The following is a 22374-nucleotide window of genomic DNA, read 5'->3' on the forward strand; positions in this document are numbered from 1 at the left end:
ATGGCCATCTCACCACCATTCGCTTCTCTTCTCAACCATTGCAGCAGCGGTAGTGTTGTAAACAAAATGAGAAATTCACCACCACCTCCATCTATTCGACTATTACCCTACCCTACGAATGTCGAGCTAAAATCAATCAAACCCAAGACGAACAAGGAGAAAAGATCGACAACCACCGACGTTTTACGGCTCATGGATAGCCTGCAACTCCCCATACAAGCTGACACCTATGTTTCTCTACTCAAGGAATGCACCGATTCCAGGGATGCACTCCGAGGCGCTGAGGTCCACTACCATATCCAGCGGGGCAGCCTCATCCCTCGAATTATCTTTGCTAATCGCCTGCTTCTCATGTATGTTGTCTGTGGTGAATTACACGCCGCCCACCACCTCTTTGATCGAATGCCTGCCAGAAATCCCATCTCCTGGGCTATACTGATCTTTGGTCACGCCGAGAATGACGATCACCAACAAGTCCTGAGGCTGTTCCTGGATTCCATACGAGAAAATGATGGGCTACTAGAGCCCATTGCCTCTGTTATTGTCAGTGTCATCAAGGCATGTACCCAATGCTGTTATTTTCAGTTGGGAAAACAAGTTCATGGACGGCTTTGGAAGATGGGTTTCACAAAAGACATGCTTCTGGCTAGCTCCTTGGTGAGTTTCTATGTGAAATTTGGTTGTTTGGAGAGTGCAAGAAAGGTCTTCGACCAAATGCCTCGTCGTGGTTCCATCATTTGGACGTCTATGATTGTGGGGTACTGTAGAGAAGATCGTTTCAATGAGGTTCTCCAGCTTTTCGAGGAGATGGGGAGAGCAGGAAAGAGAAAGAACAACTTCACCTTTTCAAGTGTTCTACGTGCCTGTGGGAGGATGCAGGACGATGGTCGAAATGGCAGACAGGTACATGCCCAGGCCATCAAAGCTGGGGTTGAATCGAATTCATTTGTACAGAGCAGTTTGGTGGACATGTATGGGAAATGTGGGCTTCTTCCAGATGCAACAAGGGCATTCGAGATGATTGCTGAGAGAGACATGGTAAGTTGGAATGCCATGCTTACTGGTTACACGAACCAAGGACTCTGCAATGAGGCTATTAAGCTTCTGTATGAGATGAAAGCTTGTGGGATAGAGCTCCCAGAATCAATGGTTAATCAAGTACGGATAGCTTGTGGTAGTTAGTTGATTTCTAGAAGCATAGTGCTAAAGCCAAAAAGCGATATGTCACAGCGTCTCAAGTGTTTCTCTTCCTGCAACTCAACTCATGCCTCTTTTGTGCAGAAGCCCGAGCATTACCAATATTATTAGTATCCCAAATGGCGCCAGAGCCAACGTCGCAATATACCACTACCTGTCGTACTTGGGTTGGGGCAGCTCACCCCCTTCCTACTCTCAAGCAGGAGAGTGTTGCTTCTTACTGGAGTGATTGGGATTGACTTTGTGCACCCTGAATACCAACCAAGTTTTTAAGCCAGCAAGCAACAGCACACTTTAGAGTTAAACTACTTGGAAGACTTGAAGGCAGGAAAGCTTGTATTGCACTATAGTTAACTTAAGATCTTACAACTTCCAATGGTGAACTTACCATCTTACAATTTCCATGGTTTCTGTGGTCTATGAGGTTTGTTGCAAATAAGGACCCAGTCAGGAATCTCTTGCCACTTTACATAGATGGCTATGATGATGCCACGTGATAATCATCCAACAGCTGAGAATACTTTTTAGATTTTCTCTATATGACACTCTACAGGACCCCTTTAGAAAACTCTAGAAACTTCTAGAGATCTTTAGGCAATTGACATGCTTCTACTACATAATTTTCTATAATTCTCTACATACTATTTTGGAGCTCCCCACTGTCTACAGAACCTCTAGTGATAAAAAATAAATAAGTGACACAAAATTCATTATGATAGCAAAAATGGCTTACAGGTACGAAAATAGCTCACTGGTACAAAAATGGCAAAATTGGCTCTCAGGTGCGAAAATGGTTGATGGGCCCAAAAATGACTCACGCGTTTGAAAATGGTTCATCAGTGCAAAAATAGCTCATGGGCATGAAAATGACATCCGGGTGTGAAAATGGCTCACCAAGTACAAAAATGGTCCATGGACATGACAATGGCTCATGAGTACAAAAATGTATATGGGGTACAACAATGGCTCCTAGGCACAAAAATGGCACCTGGGTGCAAAAATGGCTCTTAGGTGCGAAAATCATTTCCAGGTGAAATTACTCACCAAGTGCGAAAATGGCTTGAGGTGCTAAAAAGAAAAAAGATGACAAATGGAGATGCTATGGGGCTAAGAGTGTCATTATTCTTTGTACCATCTATCAAAAACTTGCGCTTGGGTCATGTATGCATCAAGTGGAAACGTGGGCATTCGGAGTGGGGTGTTTAACGGGTTTAACAGATGTAGCTCCTAAGATTAGCACATGGATCAGCCATGATAGATGAGTGACGTGTGGTATAATGGTGAAATCAAATTTGTATGCTCCTATCCTATCCCACTCTTGAAAAAGGCATGTACTCATTTGAGCTATAGTCTCTATTGCTAGAAAATATTATGCTGGACAGTGACCCTGCAGCAACAGCTTCAGACTCAGTTCTCCATGCATCTTTAAAATATAAGATCTGAACCACCCTTCACATAGGACCCTTCTTTTATTGCACGTCTACTGAGGAACATAACTATCAGATCAACAACCATTAAACATAGTCCGTATTCGAAATAACAAAGTAGAAACCCAATTGGAACATTCATCATGTGGATCCAACATTGGATTGCTAATCTTTCAAGCATCCTTTTGATCAGACATTCCTAATCACCTTACCAGAAGCCATTGATACAAATGGTTTGCATCATTTATATAGAGTTATTTACAATGTGGATTGCTTGTTTCTCAAGGATCATTTTGATTGGAAAATCATTGTCATACAACCAATTGTTAATCATAATAAGATGGTCGATTGATTGATCAATCTGTTACTCACAAGAATTGCTGCAGTTGGACTACCCTAAACATCTGATTGGTTGATAACAAAATTGGATACTACAAATCATTTAAAGCGAAAAATGCTCCAACCACAAATTTGAACCATACATTATGTGAGCTGCACCTTGGATTGTGCATCATTCTCAAGAATTGTTTTAGTTGGATAATCCTAACCATCCAATCTACATTAAATAAGACATTTTAGATCATCATATTATCTATTTCGATCAACCATCATGTGGAACCTGCTTAGAATTGCCCACATCACGCAGTTACTTCCATCTTACAATCCCAACCATCAGATTGATGCTCAATATTACAAAAGTCCAAATTGATTGTAAATGAAAGATTCTTACAATCCCAACCATCAGATTCATGCTCAATAGTACAAAACTCAAATTGATTGTAAATGAAGGATCCCATATAGTTAGCCTAGACCATTTCCTGCAGTACTCACTTCATATTAACTACATTCCTAAGGAATTACTTTAATCAAACAATCCCGACCATTTGATTAATGGTCAACCAAATAAATGTCCTTACTGATCATGAAAAGAACTATAAATATATCATCTAGATTGCTCATCCTGTGGAATCCACCTTTGGTTGCCCACTCTCAAAAATAACTTTGTTGGATCATTAATCTTATTGATGACCAACTGAATCAACTGTCTTAATTGATCACTATAGAAAATGCCCAAACGTAGATAGACCATCCATAATGGTTCCACCTTGGATTGTCTTAAAGAATCCCTTTCATCGGACAGTCAGTCCTCATCATTTGATTAATGGCTGAAGAAAAAAAAAAATAGACACCCATTCACAAAAGGTCCAATCAACATCAGCCTACTTCATGAGTTAGGCTCCTTTAGCTAAGTCTAGTTTATAAATCTGGTAAAATGTGTCATCCAAACTCCTCGGCAACACACGTCATGAATTTGGCAATAAAAATTCTGCAAAATTCATGATTAACCAAACAGCCACTGACATTTTCATCAAGTTTCATAATTTATAATAAATAAATAAAATAAAATAAAATAAAAAAGTGAAGGGACCCCAATTTTCAGTATCCGATTTTTGGGGCATGATGGTAGCAAGTTGGAATGGTAGTCAAATGAGGACATTCCTCTCAAACACAAGATCCAAAAGAGAATAACACAAGGTGAAGATAACAAGAAGCACAAGGCAATACAGTGTGAGGGTGTGTTTAAAAAAAAAAACCAAGAAGCACAAGGCAATACAGTTACCCTCAAAGCCATGATGATCTAAAGAAAATGATGCCGATTGAAGCATGCATAAGCTACATTGATAGGGCTAGAACACTTGCTTTGAAAAAACTGGCAATCAGCATCATCAACATTCACTCTGGTATAAGCAGCAATTATATCAGCACTCGACAAGCTTGTATTGCTTCCGCAAATGGAACGCATGATTAACAAGGTACAGAACACCCAAAGCTTCTTGATCTGCTAAATGGTTTGACGATGTGTGTTATCGTGTAGTGGAGTCATTCACTGCAGGAACCTTTTCTGGGTAGCTAGACAGATCCATGTCAATCAGTGAAAGGTCATATGGCTGTGCAAGAGAATTTGAAGCATCCATAAGTAACGAAGACTTCATCACTTCTGGATCGTTTGAGTGTTGTACTGTGTTGGAGATTTTGGGACTGTTGGTGTCCGAGGAGGAAACGCTGGATACCAGTGTATCATCAACTTTATTACCAAATATGTGTTTGTTTCTTCTCACTGCATCCATTTCATGGCCAGTTGGAACAAATGTGCGTGATCGGTACTTCCTTGTTCCTTCATCACCCTCATTACTATTGTAAAGCACGTAATCATGATAAGTAGGAGCAAACTACATAGATCAAAACACTCGTCAGCTCAAGCGATATAGCCAAAGTGTCCATAAAGCAGGAGATGCAAGCTACATATTTATTTAAAAGTTGGTGTCATTAAATCACCTGGTGGACTGTGTCATGGTAAAAGTCGTTGAACTTCAAGGCGTGAGCAAGGCTTCTTGTAAAACCAGAAGAGGCACCAATGTTCGCACCTGCATACTCTTTGTACGGAAATGCATAGAAGTGACCCAAAGCTGCAACAAGCATCTCAACACATATGATAAAGTTTTGGAATTCAGCAGCTTCCTCTGCATTTTTTATGAGTTCAGACTTGGCAGCAAGAAAAACCAAGACACCCTACAAGGACAAAGGCGTTGATCATATTTAACAGGAGATCCTTTTATAGACAAGCTTATAGAGGGAGGTTTGCCAAGCTCAGATGCGTGTGGAGCCCCGCCCATACAGACACAAGTGTGTGTGTGAAATTCAAGCTTCTCATCTCCCGTGGGAACTGATTAAACCTCCCTTGAAGAAAATCAGGCTGTTTCACTCATGTGGACGAGAATGTGCAAAACAAGTAGATGGTTGAAGCAATTTTTTACTAGCCACCCATGTGTTTTGTACACTGTGCCCCGCACGTGGAGTGAAACCACCTGTTCTTTCTTCTTTTTTTAAGAATGTCTAAACGGTGCGGCCTACCTGATGGAAAGCTTAGATGTGACACATGTGTGAATAGGGCAGGGTTCCACGTGTGTACAGTGTTTTAAATAGCTTACACTGTGTAGCGTTACCTAGTGTACTAGCCTTCATGCCACATAGCTCATGAAAATCGTGCATGTAGCGTATTATTCTATAAAGTACGTAGCATATGCTAAAGGCTATTTTTCACTTAGTAAAATCAATTAATGTTTTCAATGATTTATTAAATTTCACCATTTTCACAAAAAATAAGTTAACGTTTTCAATGATTTTATTGAAATAATATGAGTGAAGATATTAAATTAATTCATTTGCTATTTTTATCTTTATATTTACTATTTGCTCTATATTTCCTATTATTTTAATCTAGTAGTGTGTACTTTACATTGTTACTCCCCATCCTTCAGACGGGTGGCTGAACGCTATACCACATGCTATTCTCTATTTAAAATACTCAGATCTATATATATATATATATATATATATGAGAAAGGTATTATGCGCTCGACCTCACAAGTCCGTCCCATGAGGTCAAGCTGTGTGGGCCCCACCGTGATGCGTTTCGAACATCTACCCCATCAGTCAGATGCACCATTCCATCGTGGGCTTAGGTCTCAAAAATCAAGTCAATCCGTGACTTGTGTGGGCCACACCACATACAGAAGTGGGGAGGGGCCGTGCACCATTAAAACATTCATAATCATTTTTTGGGCCCACAGAGATGTGGTTTGCAAATCCAGCCCATCCATTATGTGTGTCCCACTTGGATGAGGGTTCAGACCAAGTTTCAGCAGCATTCAAAACTCAGGTGGGCCCCACCAAGTGCTTTTATATGTTTTAACGGTGTCTTCACATGATTTTAGATGGTATGGCCCACCTGAGTTCCGTATACGGCCGATTTTTGGGATATCCCATAATTTACAGGGCACCCATACACGGTGTTGATGGTCGACACGCATCACGGTGGCGCCCACACAGCTCGACCTCACGGGAGCTTATCGTGAGGTCAAGCGCATAGTACCTTTTCCCTATATATATATATATATATAGTTTTTGTGTGTGTGTGTGTGTAGGTGAGTTTGTGTGCATACATAAATACATATAAACTCCAACAACAGCATCATCATCATCATTATCATCTAAGCCTTTATCCCAATTAACTGGGGTCAGCTACATGAATCATTTTCCGCCATTCCACCCTAAACTCCAATCATCATGAAATTTGTTTGCTTAATTTTACAAATCCGTGAATCTGATTATCAAAATGTACTCCATCCCATCTCCATAAACACCCAATCAACTGCCCTCTTACCTACTTGTGTTTCTCTTATTCACCTACTGCAAATGCATGTCAGGCATTTCTCTTTGAACCATATCCATGCCATAGGCAGCAGCCAGAACAGCAGCGCATTGCAAGTGGTACAATAAATTCAAGAATGGTTCAAGCAATGTAACCGATAACCAGATAGCGGAGCTAGTAGTACCTGCCAGTAAGTTAGGAAAACAACGGATTTAATCATGATAAATTTTGGAACCGGGTTGAATGGCCGAAGCAAATCTCTGCATGCCACGTAGAACAAGGCCAATGCATACAGTGCCATAGAGTATGATATCGTATAGATAATTGTCACATAAAGATATGCTTGATTTGCACTGAAATTTCCATCTTCATATTTCCCTTTGGCATATAGTACAAACGTAACTGCGACTAATATGGGTTTCAGAATCACAAATTGGAGAGCACCCTGCTTGCACCTCCGTATAAAACGTCTGGTCAACCAAAACAACAAAATCAGGAATGTGCAACTTTATTTAAACAAAGCATGATTACATTTTTGAAACTTATGTGGTTCATATGCTCAAGTACTGGGTGATCTAGTAATACCCATACCAAGCAATAGTGGGAGAACAAAGGTCCACAGACAGGGCACTCACCCATCCAAAGCTATAGGAGGGAAGCAGCATGTCATAAGACACCATGATGGCTTCAGAACCCGGCCACTTAAACTTACTACAACAGCACCTGGACCTCCAACCCATGCCAGGCAAAGTGAAAGAAAATTATAGATGACCCAAGCTTCATACCTGAAATAGAGTCAAAGAAAATTAAGATCAGATCTTGCATAAAGTTTGTATAGAACCATCGACTTGCATCCATAAACATTTCTAAGTTACTCTAGCATGCAATCTACAGGGCCTACCCCAGATAGGCATGATCTGATTCTGATAATTGAAAGAAATTGGCAGGTCGGGCAGTTCACTAGAGAGTGTCATAACAAGCTTTGATGAACTCACAGATAAGATAGGAAAAGATGCAAGGTAAGCCCATGTAATTCTTTCTATACCTAGATATTTACAGTGCAAGATAAATAGGAAAAGACACACGGCATCTACTGCACGTGTGGTACAATGGACATTGTGAACATATCTGTGATGTCACTACATTATTTAAAAAGAAATTGAGGGAAGGACCAATTCTCAAGCCTGGTTAAACATGCCCAAGTAGAGATCAACATCATAAAAAAAGAACGACAAGCAAATATAGTTATCATTGTGAAAGCATGATATTAATTTCAAAACAAAAGGGCATCCACAAAAAGTGCAGCATCAACATGGATGACAAGCATGCTCAAGAAGAGAGCAACATCGTCAAAAGAGCTTGACAAACAAATAAAGTTATTATTGCAAAAGCATGCATATTAATTCAAAAACAAAAGACAGGCACAAATCGTACACCATCAACATGGAAAACACGATACTCATCCACATTAATAAAAGAAACCATGAAGGCATTTTTAGCATTCAACTGCAAATAGGCCAGGCAACTCGATCTCGTTAAAAAAAAAAAAAAATGTCTTGTTCATGTCTTTTTCTACAAAGCCATCTACTTTGTGTTTGATCATGTAAACCCATTTGCCCCCCATGATATTCATGTCAAAATTATCATCTTCATTATCATAAGCAATGTTGTCAAAATCGTTATTGTATCGCAAATCGTAATAGCAGTTGAATCATATCAAATCACAAATCGTATCGTAAATTGTAAGATTTTTTCTGATTTACAAAAAATATATATAAGACATGTGAAAAGATATAACTAAATCATAAAATATTAAAAATGCATCAATCATCCATTTACCATCAACATGTACCGAAAAAGTAATACATATCATGATATTATCAATTGAGAAAATGTATATTGTACACATACATACGTATCATGGTAGTAAAAGATTCTTGTCTTTTTCCTTTGTTTTCTTTTCAAAAATTTACCATGAAAAACATACAAGAGTCCTTAAAAATTTTGTTTTGTACCTTTCTTGAAAGTAAAATCATGTTTGAAAAAATGGCATTCGATTCCATTGTGAATCAAAAGATATCTTGATTTCTTCGTTTTGGGTTTTTGAATATCAAAATCCCCAAATATCCTCTCTCTCTCTCTCTCAAGAAAAAAAAAAGGACATTTTTAATATGGGAGAGCCTTTTTCATATTTTATGAACAAAAGGGTACAAAGAAAAGGAAAAAAAATGAATAAAAAATAATAATAATTTGATTTTTGAAGTATTTTTTAGCCCATTTATGCAGTGTATAATTATCTTATGATTCGATACGATTCGTACGATAAGTCGATAATCGTGCAATTATTTAGGATTTACGATTTGGGTGTATGATTCAAATCGTACACCCATACGATACAATATGAATCGTATGATTTTGATAACATTGATTATAAGTGACAACTTTATTAAAGATAAAAAGAAAGTCCTGTATAGAAAGGAAGGGTCGCAAACCGATGTCTGAAGGGGGAGTAGGTTTTCAAGTGTTGGGAGTCCATGCATGTGGCATTGTTATGGAAGTGGTATTGGAGGTTTTGCACCTGTGGTGGTGGTGGGGGAGACAGATGTTGTTGGAAAGCAATTTCCTCTATCGATCCTCTATTCAAGCAAGGTTTGGTATTCTCCATTGGAGATGGGATTCGCATTCATCCTTGGTGTGGGATCTGTCCATTGGAAAACGAGTTCCCACTGTTGGCAAGTTTAGCCCCATCTAAAGATATGGTTGTAGCTAGTTGCTATTTCCTACATGGCACCAATGGGGTTTGGTGCCCTCCTTGCAGGAGGGACTTATCTGATGAGGAGGCAATTACAGAATATTCAGCGATCTTCATCCCTTTTGGATGCCCTGGTTTGGAATGCTTCTCCATTGGGTAAATTCACAGTTCAACCTTTCTACAAGTTGATCCGAAAACCATCGTCATCTCCAAGTCAGGAATTCTTTCATGGTTTTTGGTTCTATGCACTCCATTTAAGGTGGCAGTTTTCTCATAACCACTAGGGAGAGGCAGAGTATTAGCCATAGATATCTTCAGATATGTCCAATGATTCTTCCCAATATGTCTCGTGTGTATGAAAGATGCAGAGTCGATAGATCATTTCTTTCTTCATTGTCCATCTCTTTCTTCATTGCCCAATATGGCAGATGCTTCCTCAATAGCTAAGGCCTATGGGAGGAGGTTTTCTAATTTTTTAGAAGAGATGTTCTAGAATGGGCATCAAGATAAAGAATGTCAAAGATTGTAAAGTTTTGTCTTTGTTAAAGATTAAAGTTGGGGTTGTATTCTTTTCCGCTCTGACTATTGTATTAGTGGCTTTTCAATGAAATTGCATTACTCTTCAAAAAAAAAAAAAACACAAGAAGAAGAAGAAGAGAAGCACCTATTGCTTAGGCAAAAGTAAAAGTTTTGAAGTTTCTCTTTTTTACGCAAAAATGAAATTTTGTTCAAAAGGTAACATGGTGCCTGTAAACATCATGCTCAATCTTTGCCAAATGATACATGTAATATAATGCTTGGGGTTTGATCTGTGCTTTCCAAAGTAATCACTAACATGTAGTACCAGATATAATAAATTTTTCCCTGCCTTCAATATGGACATAGATTCCTATTTCTCATTCTACATGTAAATTTTATCAACAAGGTACCTATGGTTTGAAGGGTCAAATTTGTTGAGAAATGTGATAAAAACACACCATACAAGCAGAAAAAATATTAATGAGTGAAGTCAAAATTGTGAAAAATGTAAGAAAATTATTTACACCAAGAAGCTAGATGTGCAATATCCTTACACTTCACGGATTGAATTAAAGTAGATTGAGCTTTCATTTAAGACCAGGGAGAGGAAAGACATCAATGCGTGAACCTGTCAAAGAAATGAGATCATGAGAAGTTAAGACAACAAGGAAATGAAGTTAATGGAGGTATGATGCATCTGCAACATATTAATTGATTTCAATTTATTTATGATTTGATGGAATATATCATCTTGATCATCATGTTAGCCTCTCTAGAAGCAATATGGGTCAGCATTCAAATGGTTGATTGGCAAGTTCTACAATCAGCTGCCCCAACAAACATCAGCCTTCCTCTTTCACCAGGCTGGAACCACCACAAGGATGCTCTGGTTGGCAAAACTCGCATATCAACATGCTCCCACTCGATACTAACCCCTGCCTGACTAATATATGCATACCCCAAAGGGCAAGCAAGCAAATGAGGATCATGGGGGATCAGTTGCCGGACATACTTTTGAGCACAAGGCACACACATACATGCAGTTCGCTTGTATCAGATTATAAACACAGGCAACCCAAATTGGCTTTGAGGGACACATGTACAATCATTGGATCAAAAGTGTAAAGGACATGCTCAAGTAGTTGGCTGCAAATACTAGCAGGGAACAATACATGTTTAATCAATCAAGCAATCAACAAAAGAAAAAATAATAATAATAATAATAAAGAAATACAAGAACTAAGTGAAAAAGGAAACTACAAGTATTTATCATTGTATTAAATAGCGTCCATAGCATAGCGGTAGCGTACGCTACATAGTGTAGCGCTGCCATAGCGCTACCAAATAGCGTAAATATGCGTAGCATGTAGCGCAGGTAGCATGCGCTACACTGCACCTTTTTTAAAAACTTTTCTTTGTTAAAAATTGGTGGTGAACTCATATTTTTAAAAATTTTATATTATAAAACCAGCAACTAATACTATTGTATTGAATTTTTTGTTAAAGAATGGTGTTTATTTGATATAATGCGTATTGAACTCACACTACAAGAAGTCTAAACTTAACTTAAAAGAGAAAATCGAAATAGGGTTTTCGAAAACCCCTTGGAAAGCCCTCACCGTTAAAATTTCTTCTCCATCTCTTTAAATCTTTCGATTCAAAAAGCCATCGAAGGGGCTTCTTTGGTCGATTGTTGGAGCTTATATGGAGGTCCATTGGTGCAGTTTCACAATCATTGGAGAAGAAATGAAGGAGAAATCAGATTTTCCCAATTCCGGTTCCGAACGGCTATGGAGCTTCAATTTTCAAAGTTTTCATTGATTGAATCTCCTCTTGAGCCTACAATAAGTAGGTTTGTTCCCCTTAGTGAGTTTCTTTTCATGTACAATGAAAATAATTAATTATTTTGACTCTTTTTTTTTTCTTTTTAAAATGCCGGTTATTGTGCATTTTTGTTCTTTTTCATTTTTTTTTTTCAATTCTTTTTCAGTATTCATGTGGCTATGCATTGTTTTCTATTGTATGGATCAAGTGGTTTGCTTAGAAACTTGTTGTTGTGATAATTATTCGATCCGATTTATATGTGGATTAGCTTTTGATAAATGAAAATTAATAACTTGTTTGAACATGCTTATACTTGAAAAAATTTAGGTCGTTTTATATTTTTTTTCTTTACTATTTATCATATTTTTTCTATTTTAAATTAAAAAATAAAAATACCGTGTAGCGTATGCTACACACTATAGAGGGATGAATGCTACGCCACACGCTACCGCTATTTAAAACACTGGTATTTATTCAGAAGAAAAGGAAAAGAAAATAAACAAGCAAGCATTTATTTAGAAAATAAAAAAGAAATGAAAAGAAAAGAAGCTAACAAGCATCTGCCATATTAGTGAGAAACAATTCATAAGTAACATGTCTCTAAAGAGTAGGCACAAATGAAATGGTGAAACCACACATGCTAGCCATCACAAATACTCATCATTCCAGATTACTTGTCATTTGCGATCCAGATTGCTATTTTTAGCAACCCGAATTAGTGTTCTTTGTTCTTAATAATGATTTTTTTAATTGAAGAGTTACAAAGTTTTATTAGAAAAGCCCACCAAAACACAAGCTTAGCACGGAAAGAATACAGCCAAAGCGAATTACATCCCAAAAATAAAAATAAAAGGTTACAAATATCCATTGCTTCCACTTGAGACGCCCATCCCGCCACCTCCAACTTAATCTTTCTCACCACCTCTTCCAAGGATCCATTCCTATTCCTGAGACATCAACGATTCAATTCTCCATATATGACCCACCAAACAGCCATGAGGATAAAGATGTCATACCGCCTTGCCCTCCTTGCAAAGCCTGCTACCATGTCAAGCACAAAGAAGGTCTTTGACAGAAAGCGGTCATCACCCACTAAATGTTGGATAGGGCAAGAAAGTGCTCTCACACCTTGCAAGTAAAGGAGCAATGGATGAACAGGTGGTTGATCGTCTTAATCTCATTCGTGCGTAATAAAGATCTTGGGAAGAACCAAAGTTCTCTTCTAAAGATTATCTATAGTAAACACCCTTTTTTTATTCCCACCAACCAAACAAAGGCCAAGGGGGTAGAGGGAATGGTGCCAAAACAAGGCGCGATCCGACTTCTCTCCGTATGGATTTTTCCGAACAGAGGAGCGACCAAAGCTATGAACATGCCACACCATTGAATCCTTCTCACCCACAATAGGATGATACCGCTATCGTCGATCCAGAAGCCTAATGAAGTCACCCACTTCTCTCCTTATGGATTTTTCCGAACAGAGGAGCGACCTGAGCTATGAACATGCCACACCATTGAATCCTTCTCACCCACAATAGGATGATACCACTATCGTCGATCCAGAAGCCTAAGGAAGTTACCCTCTTCCTCATCTAAAAATCTCTATGGCACAGGGGCAACCGAATGACAGAATCACCACAAATAGAGAAACAATTAGCTACTATACACTCATCCAGGGACAAATGAGCCCGTCTTGGAATCTCCTCCTGAAGCAAATTAGATTAGATTAGATTATGTTGGGTTTGATCAAATGTTTTGTTTTCTCATTTGCAAGATTTTGGTGTTTTTTTTTTTAAGTACATAGACATTGGCATTAGCTGGTTAGGAAGTTTTGAGTGGTTTGTTTTTATCATGATTGGTTAGAAAATGGGATTTGGAGGGGGTTAGGCTTATGGGTGTTTATTTGAATCAAGTATTGTTTATTTGTTTTGGTGATTTATGGTTGGTTTTGGATTTTCTTTTGTTTTATTTTGTGGAAAATTGATGCATTGTGGTGTGATTTGAATGAATAGCATTGTGCCCAATAGTGTTTTGGAACTTTCAATTGATAAACTACTCAAATAATTATAAGTTTTAATTGTGTTTCATGCTTATGGGATTTTCTGGTGATGTTATGATGAGAAAGAGAGGTGGAGAAATTGAGAGGAAAAGGAGAGATGGAGAGGAGAGACGATTTGAGAGGGAAAGAGGATTTGAGATTGACATCTTAATTATAAAAAATAAATAAATTGGAATTTGATATACGTAGTAAATTTAACTCGTACATGAATTTAAGTCATACATGAACTTTGATTTGTTTTTGGATTTGAATTTGAAATGAGATTATTGAACCCCCATCTTGATGGTATATCAGAAAATGTGTAGCAGAGTGAAAAAACTTGCTTATATCAGGAAGGAAACTAAATGAACTTTTCTACTTTTTGGTTGGTGATGATGTTGTTTGCCAAGCATATTTATGCGCTGAAAAAACAGAAACCAACATCAACTACTTAAGACATAAGTAGCTTTTGCAAAACAACTTATAATCCCGCACCCTTAACATCTCTTGAAGTTTCACTGAAAAAAATTCAGCTTTTTCCTAATGTTTTCCAATGTTTCCCTCAGACAACCATATATTCACCAGTATTTGTGATATCATTGACGATCTTGATACATGTTCCTGTATTCCAGGTCTCCGATACATGTAAAGATACTGATATTTTGAATAGCAGTTCCACGATATTTGGGGAAGTGTTCCTGAGCTAGAACAAACTACAGGGTGGATGGCTCCCGTTTCTATTAGAGCGGTTGGGAAACTCAACATGCTAGAGGGCTGTAGCAGGAATAAGGTTCTATAATAGAGGGCCATATTCTATGGACCCATTAAGGGCCTCCAATCCAATGTCAAAACTAAAGTATTTACAACCCATAGGCCTCTCCTTCTGTGTAATGAGAGCAATGCTAAATAATAATTGATGCCATATTATTCTAGAAAGTTCACAGTAGCCACCCAAGCATGTCCACGATAAACATAGTACTAAGAATGAATGTCAATGTTCGAAGCTCAACCATGCCTTTAATTTAATAAACACATATAACAAGTGAGCTAGTGAAAAGTCTACAGCATACTCCACCTGTGAAGTTAATGTATCCATGATAAAGTTCTAGTAACAAGCACTGGCGGCAAGTTTTCTGTGACGAACTTAAGTAAGCCAAGATAATTTGTGTGGGTTCCAAAAACGGTAAAATGAACAGTAACTTACAGTAATGCAGACAATCACATACACCAAAAACTAAACAACGAAAAAAAATCAACATTTGCTCTATCAAAAGTTTAGACAGAAAAATAGTCCAAACAAGAATAAACATTAGCTTAGAATGCAACATGACCAGTAAACCAAGCATGAGGGCAAAAAGAAATCAGGAAAAGCCAGTAATCATAATAATGACAAAAATCAAGACGGATAAACTGCATACCGGAACCATGAAGATGATTCGAACTATGTAGCGCTGATAAGTTGGTTCGGTGTAATTCAAAAGGTGTCTGTATATATGAAACATTGCCAATGCAATCGCTCCAACAGCACAAGGGAACGCAACAATGATGTAGTAAAGGGGTGCCATTTGATGACCACCAAAGAAACCACCCAATAGCAGTCAGAATGAAATGAAAGCCACAAAGCGACTTGCTGACATAAGAAACAAAATGCAAACAAGTTACCATGATAAATCCTAAATAGTGAAAAGAACACAAGAAAAGCACGTTTTAGATACGAACTAACCTCAGGAGAAGTCCTATGACCTACTTACTCCTTCATTTTGTCCAATGGATCTGTAAATTGATCCATAGACAAACATAGGAAAGAGAAAAACAAAGGAAGAAAAGGGTTTCTTCACTGAGATTGTAAAGCCTAGCCCCGATGACTGTCCCAGAGAATGTAGACTCGGATGATCGGCAGAGAGTTATTCCTGCAAACCCCTACAAAATCAAAGCAAGCAGGAAAAGAAATGGATGAGGAATCGTTTATTATTAAATGTGTATGAAGAAGGTGGATTGATTTATCGAAGATGGGAGTTGAATTGCAGTCTTTGTTAGGGAAAGAAGAGGGAAAGAAGGGGTCTTTATGGGATGAAAGATTGAATTATACGAAAGAAAAGAAAGAGAAATGACAAGGGAAAGTTTTAGGGTTTTGAGAGAGGGGGAGAGAGAGGTGCTTACCAACCTCAATGCGATCAGACAGATAGAGTAAAAGGACAGAGGTGCAACGGCAGATCTGCTCTTGTCCAAATAAGGCCCCGGGCTTCTTTTTGATGAGAGAGAGAGAGAGAGAGAGAGAGAGAGAGAATGCGATTGGCGGCTATGCCTCGCTGTCGTTGCTTCTACGAATTTCAAAAGAAAAAATTAAGAACTGCGGAAAGACGGATATGGCAGGGAGGTTTGATTGAATACATCGGGACTTTAAACCTTTGGAATTAGCTTCTTTCCAACGATCCAAAATCGTTCATGGGATACACGGCTTCCAATGGATGGGGTATACGCAAAAAATATCTCAATTCGAATATTTCTAACCTTTGATTATAAAAAGGCCATTTTTAATCGTCCATTTTCAAAGCAAAACCGTCAGATTTAAAACGGTTAAAATGATCGAATTTCAGAAATTTTCTCTCTTGTCTGTCTACCTTGCAAGGCGCAAAATATCGAATAAACAGTTCGGATCATTGTAAAACGACTGGTATTGAAAGGTTAAAAGTCCCAATGTATCATTTTGAAATACATACGGGATGTATTCGAGCAAACCTCCAAGCGAGATACACGAATACACGATACCGGACTGGAATCCAGCAGCACCAGTTTCACACCTTGCGTGAAACACAAAAGCTTGTGGGTCGAACCATGTTAGAAGTGTAAAATCTATTCCGTTTATCAGGTACTACCGTGGATGTTAGCCATTGAGGCCAAAATATCAGCTTGAACTACTGCTCATATAGGCCTCAGATGCCATAATGAGGATATGATGCCTATCATATGTTTGTGTGTGTGTCTATCTTTCATTAATCACGTTAGTCAGGTATATAAGTCACTAGCATTAAGAGAATATGCAAAAAGTATCCTAATATAAAACTCAGTTGGGCCACACTTCGTGAACTTTACATTTGTGGAAGCAAGACGACCTCGGTCCCACCAATGCTGCCAACTGGGTGACACACGCTCATTCTCCATCTGATGACTGGACTTTACCTATTCTCAAACACCAACTAGACTTTTAAAAGAAAGAAAGGAAGACAAAAAAAAAAAAAAAAAAACCATTCAACCCAACTAAAGTCTATGAAATTTTTAAAATGATGGTGAACTATCATATTAACATGTCAACTAGGTTTTTTTTAATTTTATTTTTAAATTTTGAACCTCTATTAAACATGACAAAGCTAATAGAAACTTTTTACCCACACAATTACATTTTTTATTATTAAAAGGACATGGGAAGGTTTTTTTGTAAAAGGAAAGGGTATTTATTAGTATTTTTAATTAGTATGACCCACAGATGGCCTATTCCACTGCTTTTTTCTTTATTCCCTGTTCTTTCCCTTACTTTTTCTCCTTTTGTAATGGAGAAAATTTTGGATACTTTGGCATGTTAATTTGGTTCATATACAGTCACTAGAAATTTATAGACATGCAAGATAATAAACTAAAATAAAAAATGCAAATGGCAAGTTTAGATTCTAATGGATTTTCATTAAAAAATATGTGATTTTGTTTTAAAGGTAAGAAATATATGAATTTGACATAATCATTGATTGATTGGTGAATATTTAATGCATGGCCAAATGAAAACAATTAATGGCCCAAACACAATATATAAATATGTATTCCTGTTACTAAATAAAGAATCCTAACGGTACCCAACTACCAAAACACCCCTTTGTACAGCCATATGAAGCAGAGTAAGTTGTGTGAACAAAAAACTCATGTATATATACATGCAAATTACATATAATCATCATTGTTGTCATTATCATCATCATCACCACAACACACGTATCGTCATTGTTATGATCATCATCTCACACTTGCACACGCACAGCCCCCATCATCATCATCACCATCATCTAAGGTCAGATACAACTCAGTAATACACACACACCCAAAAAAAAAAAAAAACATTTTGCTTATAAATTCTCCCCCAAAAAATCTACCAGTTGGACTTGTGGGCCTTCACAATCCATTGTTTTGGCCATCTGGTTGACCCATGTGCCTTACAAACAATTGGATGGTCCATCCCATTGGATCTGCAGACTTCAGAGTCCAATGAGACTATACATAATGGCCTGATCTTTCTCAACAGCAGTTGGGTCCAATTGTGGACCCAAATTGTTGATGCAACGGTCTGTCTTGCATCATTAATGATTGAGATCATGCCATTCTGTTTTTGTCTGTCTCTTATACCTTTAAAATTAAGTATTGTTCTATCTTCATTTTGAAGTTTGATAGGCAGATTGATGTCAATGATCTTTTTAAGTAGGGAGAAACTTTAATTGCCTTTCGGGTTTTTTTTTTTTTTACACACACCCATGGTCTAACTGACGTTATGGCCCTTGATAGAGTGGAATGGCAGAAAAGGATTCATGTAGCTGACCCCAGTTTGAGATAACGCTTAGATGATGATGATGATGGTGAAGTTTGGTTTCCATGTTTGCCTTGCTTTTTATTTTTTCAATTACAGGCTAATTGAGAGTAAATTGGGCCCTATACATGTGGGCCAATAGCAGTAGAGTAAGGGATTTTAATGTAGAAAGTTTTGTTTAGGAGATTCTTCAGATTGTGAGGTCCACATAGGCCATACATATGACTGCGCTATGAGATCAATTATCGTATGAAAAGATTGAGTTAGTTTTCATATGACTGAGAGTCTCAGTCTTATGTGGTTTCAAGTTTATACTAGAAGGCTGTTGGGACTTGGGTCATCCCATAGTCCATTATTTCAATTTTGCTACATCATGGAGTCTGCTTAATGGGAGAAGTCTGTTGAACAGGCCTGAAATGGCAGGTGAACTACAAGTTTTGGCAGCTGAATTTAGTATGATAGACATTCCCCTGAAAGCAAATGTGGTAACATTCTCACCCCTGAAGAGTATGATCTCTCAATTTGTTTGGATGAAGTTCAAAGTTAAATAGATGGAATTTGAAAATAGGGGGTTTCGACTTTTCTTGTTTAAGCCAATAACCATTGGAGATGTCAATTAAGGACATGTATATTTCTTGTTGATCTTATAAAAAGACTACTAGGTTGGTCTACTTATGTGGTTCCCAGAGCTTGAGGAAAAGGAGAAAGGGAAAAAGTATTCTGCAAATCATCTTGAGTAGAATTTTGTTCTTGCTATATTTTACGTGTGAGTATGCATGTTTGTGTACAAGATTTGATATCTTAGGCTGAATCTTGTAGCTAGAAGAATCTGATGGCTACTTTTGAGAGTAATCAAATGAATTCTACTCTGTCCGACTATCTTGCCAAAGACATGTTTAACACACCCATTTAGCTTACCTCATGTTGGACTTGTCTGCTTGCCACTGAATGTACAGGTGGGGCCTATCTAATGATTGGCTCGTATCTCACACTTCCATATTATTGGAACGTGTGGCCATTGATGGCCATAATGGCTCCCTCTCTTTCTCCCATAATGGTTGAACACCCCATCTCTACCAACAATGAATGAAAAACGTCTCTCTGTCCTGTAATAGTTTCTCCAGCAGTGATGGAAAGTCCCAAAACGGAAATGATCCCAATCTCTATTAAATTGACAGCCATGAGAAGGCAGCCAGTTGGATTGTCTATTCTTCAGCCTTTTTTATCCTAATTACTAAGTCTGATTTTAGCTGCTCTGATTTTCAGTAACACAAAATATGCATTTGCACTAATGTTTTGTCCAGGTAATCAGCAAGATGAGAGCGTTATTGTCTGAAAATTCAAGGTGATCTTAGAAAACATCCAATACCAACAAAACCAGTGTTCAAATATTGTTTTCATGCATTACATCAGTGCCTTGGGCTATCAAATATGATACATTTTGCTGCTTTGCTCAATGTGCTCATCTAGGTATTTTATATCTTTTCAAAGAAAAAAAAATGAAAAGAATAAAAAAATAGAAAAAATTATGATAATTAAAAGTATTTTACATGAACATTAAAATTGGTGTCCTTAACTAAACATACATTTTAATGCATGATATGAATTTAGTGCTTAATGGAAAGAAGATACACACAAAACCTGCCCAAACCAAAATTAGAGAAGTTTGCACTGTCGAAACATTACTTGGATGAATAACAAACCTCCATTGTTAGACTATCACTTTTGACAGACCTTATATAAACTGATATGCTATTGGCCAAGTTATTTGATACTCTAGCCATCATTTGACTCTTATACACAGACATTTTAAATGGTACACATGGCATCAACTCAAATTAATCCGACTAACTTGTGGAACCACTGTTTGGATATTGCATCAGCTTGGAAAATTTTATATTATTATTATTATTATTATGGTGATAAGTAATGGTGATCCTTTTAAATAAGAGGCAGTGAAGAGAACTTGGTCAACTTTTATTTACAGTATGATTTTCTTTTTCTTCATTCATCACTTCCCTTGTATTTTTTTTCCAGCTGTTTGTAAATAGGTGGGACAAGGCTCTGATGATGGTCATGTGAATTAATATTTTTGCTATTGTATTCTTGTATGTTAGACATTAAAGCTTCTTTGCCTTGACTCTTATGTAGTTTGATCATAATCCAGCAAAGGTTTGAGCTTAGTAATCTTATATATCTGTTGCCATTTCTGTAATTCTACAAGAATACAATCATTACCCAGGTAATCTGAATTATTGGTCAGCAGTTTCTTTTTCGTGAAGTTAGGTCCATTTGCTGAGGGTGCTTTCGTCCGTTAATGCGATATTTGTGCGAGTGTTAACAATAGTTCTTGTTGGTTGCAGCTGTAAAGAAAAGGCAAGAACTGACTGAGCAAGTGAAAGATATATCTAGGAACTTTGAGGTAAATAAGGAGACTCTGTTTTTACAACCTTTCCTCTGTATTCTCCTCCATTGCTTAATTTTTTTTGTATTTTATAGTTTGTGTCCTTTGTTCTCCTCTTGTGGGTCTTACTTTCTGTTTTAAGATACACATGCACACCTTTCTTTGTTTACTGATTAAACTCTTCTAGTCATTTATTTAATAAATGAATTTTTATGCTGTCATTTGGCTATAATTGGTTATCTTTTTTGTTTTGAAAATTCTTTTCCATTTCTGGTTACATTTTTGTCCCAGATGAGATTCAAATATCCAAAATTTGATCATTCTGTTTTGAGTTTGGAATGGTTTGCCTCTCTAATGCGTTTGCAGCATTTTCATTTCATTTCTTGTCCTTTTGATGGCTTCCATTTCAGAAGATTGTTTTGATCTAGCTTTTATGGTTTGATCCTTTTTTGGGGTTTAAGGAGATCAACTTTCACTACTGGGTGGATTTCAGTAGAAAATTTTGCCTTTGTGATTTTTGGTGCTCATTTAATGGTTTTAGTTTTGAATCCTAGCATGATAAGATTGTCTACGCATCCATGTATGTGGTTTTGTTGCAATGTTTGGCGGATTTCAATGATGCGAGATGTGGATATAGGAGGTTTTTGCCAAGCTTGGTGGAATTCAAAGATGCGAGATGTGGATATAGGAGGGACTCCAGATTATTGAGTCACTTATTACCATGTTAGTGTTCATCAGTTTGCCATTGATTGCCTTTTTTCTTTTTCTTTTTTAGAGAAGAAAGTTGATAAAGTGGTGGAGCGATGAAGTTTATTCATCTTATGAGCATGGTTTATTGCATGCCATTTCTTACTCATAATTATGCTGTTGCCTGGTTCCAAATGTTGTGCATGGTGCTTAAGTTTTAAGTGAAGTAGAATAGGTTCGTAAACAATGTATCTTGTCTGCTATATGAAGTTCAGTCCTGTTAAAGTTCTTTCTTTTAAGGTGCAACTTGTCTGCTCCACATTTATATTTGAGATACAACCCAAAAATAAAGCTGGTCCATTTGTCAGGTTGGGCCATGTGTACGTCAAATGAACCAGGGCTAAGTTTTTATGCAGGAAAAAGCGGAAAATGAACTTACGAAACTACATCAAAACATTGGTTTCAGGTAATTTAGTGTCTTTTTCTAAAACTATATCATTCATCTCTTAGTGAAATTGGTTCTTGTCAGTATACGAGAGATATGATTATTATAATTTCTATCAGGGCAACTACAATAGTAAGAGATATCATTAGTATTTTAAAAAAAAATTTAGGTCCTAGCTACGGCTATTAACCGTAGCTATTGCTAACTTCGGCCCATTGCTACCACTCTCGTTCTAGTTTTAGCTACAAATATAATTCGTAGCTGTATGTACTTTTGAACTATGGAATGTATAACTACGTAT

General features: G+C 37.4%; 2 protein-coding genes across 3 annotated transcripts; one reads left to right on the forward strand and one right to left on the reverse strand.

Annotated features, from left to right (window-relative positions):
• On the forward strand, positions 1–1182 carry LOC131225925 (pentatricopeptide repeat-containing protein At1g31790). Its single transcript, XM_058221536.1, has one exon. The coding sequence runs from the start codon at positions 1–3 to the stop codon at positions 1180–1182; it is 1182 nt and encodes a 393-aa protein (XP_058077519.1).
• Positions 1183–4039: 2857 nt separating this feature from the next.
• LOC131225857 (uncharacterized) lies at positions 4040–16374 on the reverse strand. 2 transcript variants are annotated; one of them, XM_058221457.1, is made up of 8 exons: positions 16135–16374; positions 15694–15890; positions 15389–15600; positions 10663–10736; positions 7473–7622; positions 7022–7307; positions 4962–5195; positions 4040–4855 (listed from the first exon to the last, which is right to left on the reverse strand). In XM_058221457.1, exons 3-8 carry the CDS (start codon positions 15533–15535, stop codon positions 4490–4492), a joined length of 1257 nt encoding a protein of 418 aa, XP_058077440.1. In that variant the 5' UTR covers positions 15536–15600; positions 15694–15890; positions 16135–16374; the 3' UTR covers positions 4040–4489. The 2 variants fall into 2 exon arrangements, with proteins under 2 accessions (XP_058077440.1, XP_058077439.1); XM_058221456.1 differs by having other exon boundaries at positions 16131–16374.
• Positions 16375–22374: the final 6000 nt, after the last annotated feature.

Source organism: Magnolia sinica, chromosome 14 (assembly GCF_029962835.1).
Source record: "Magnolia sinica isolate HGM2019 chromosome 14, MsV1, whole genome shotgun sequence".
Classification (NCBI taxonomy): domain Eukaryota; kingdom Viridiplantae; phylum Streptophyta; class Magnoliopsida; order Magnoliales; family Magnoliaceae; genus Magnolia; species Magnolia sinica.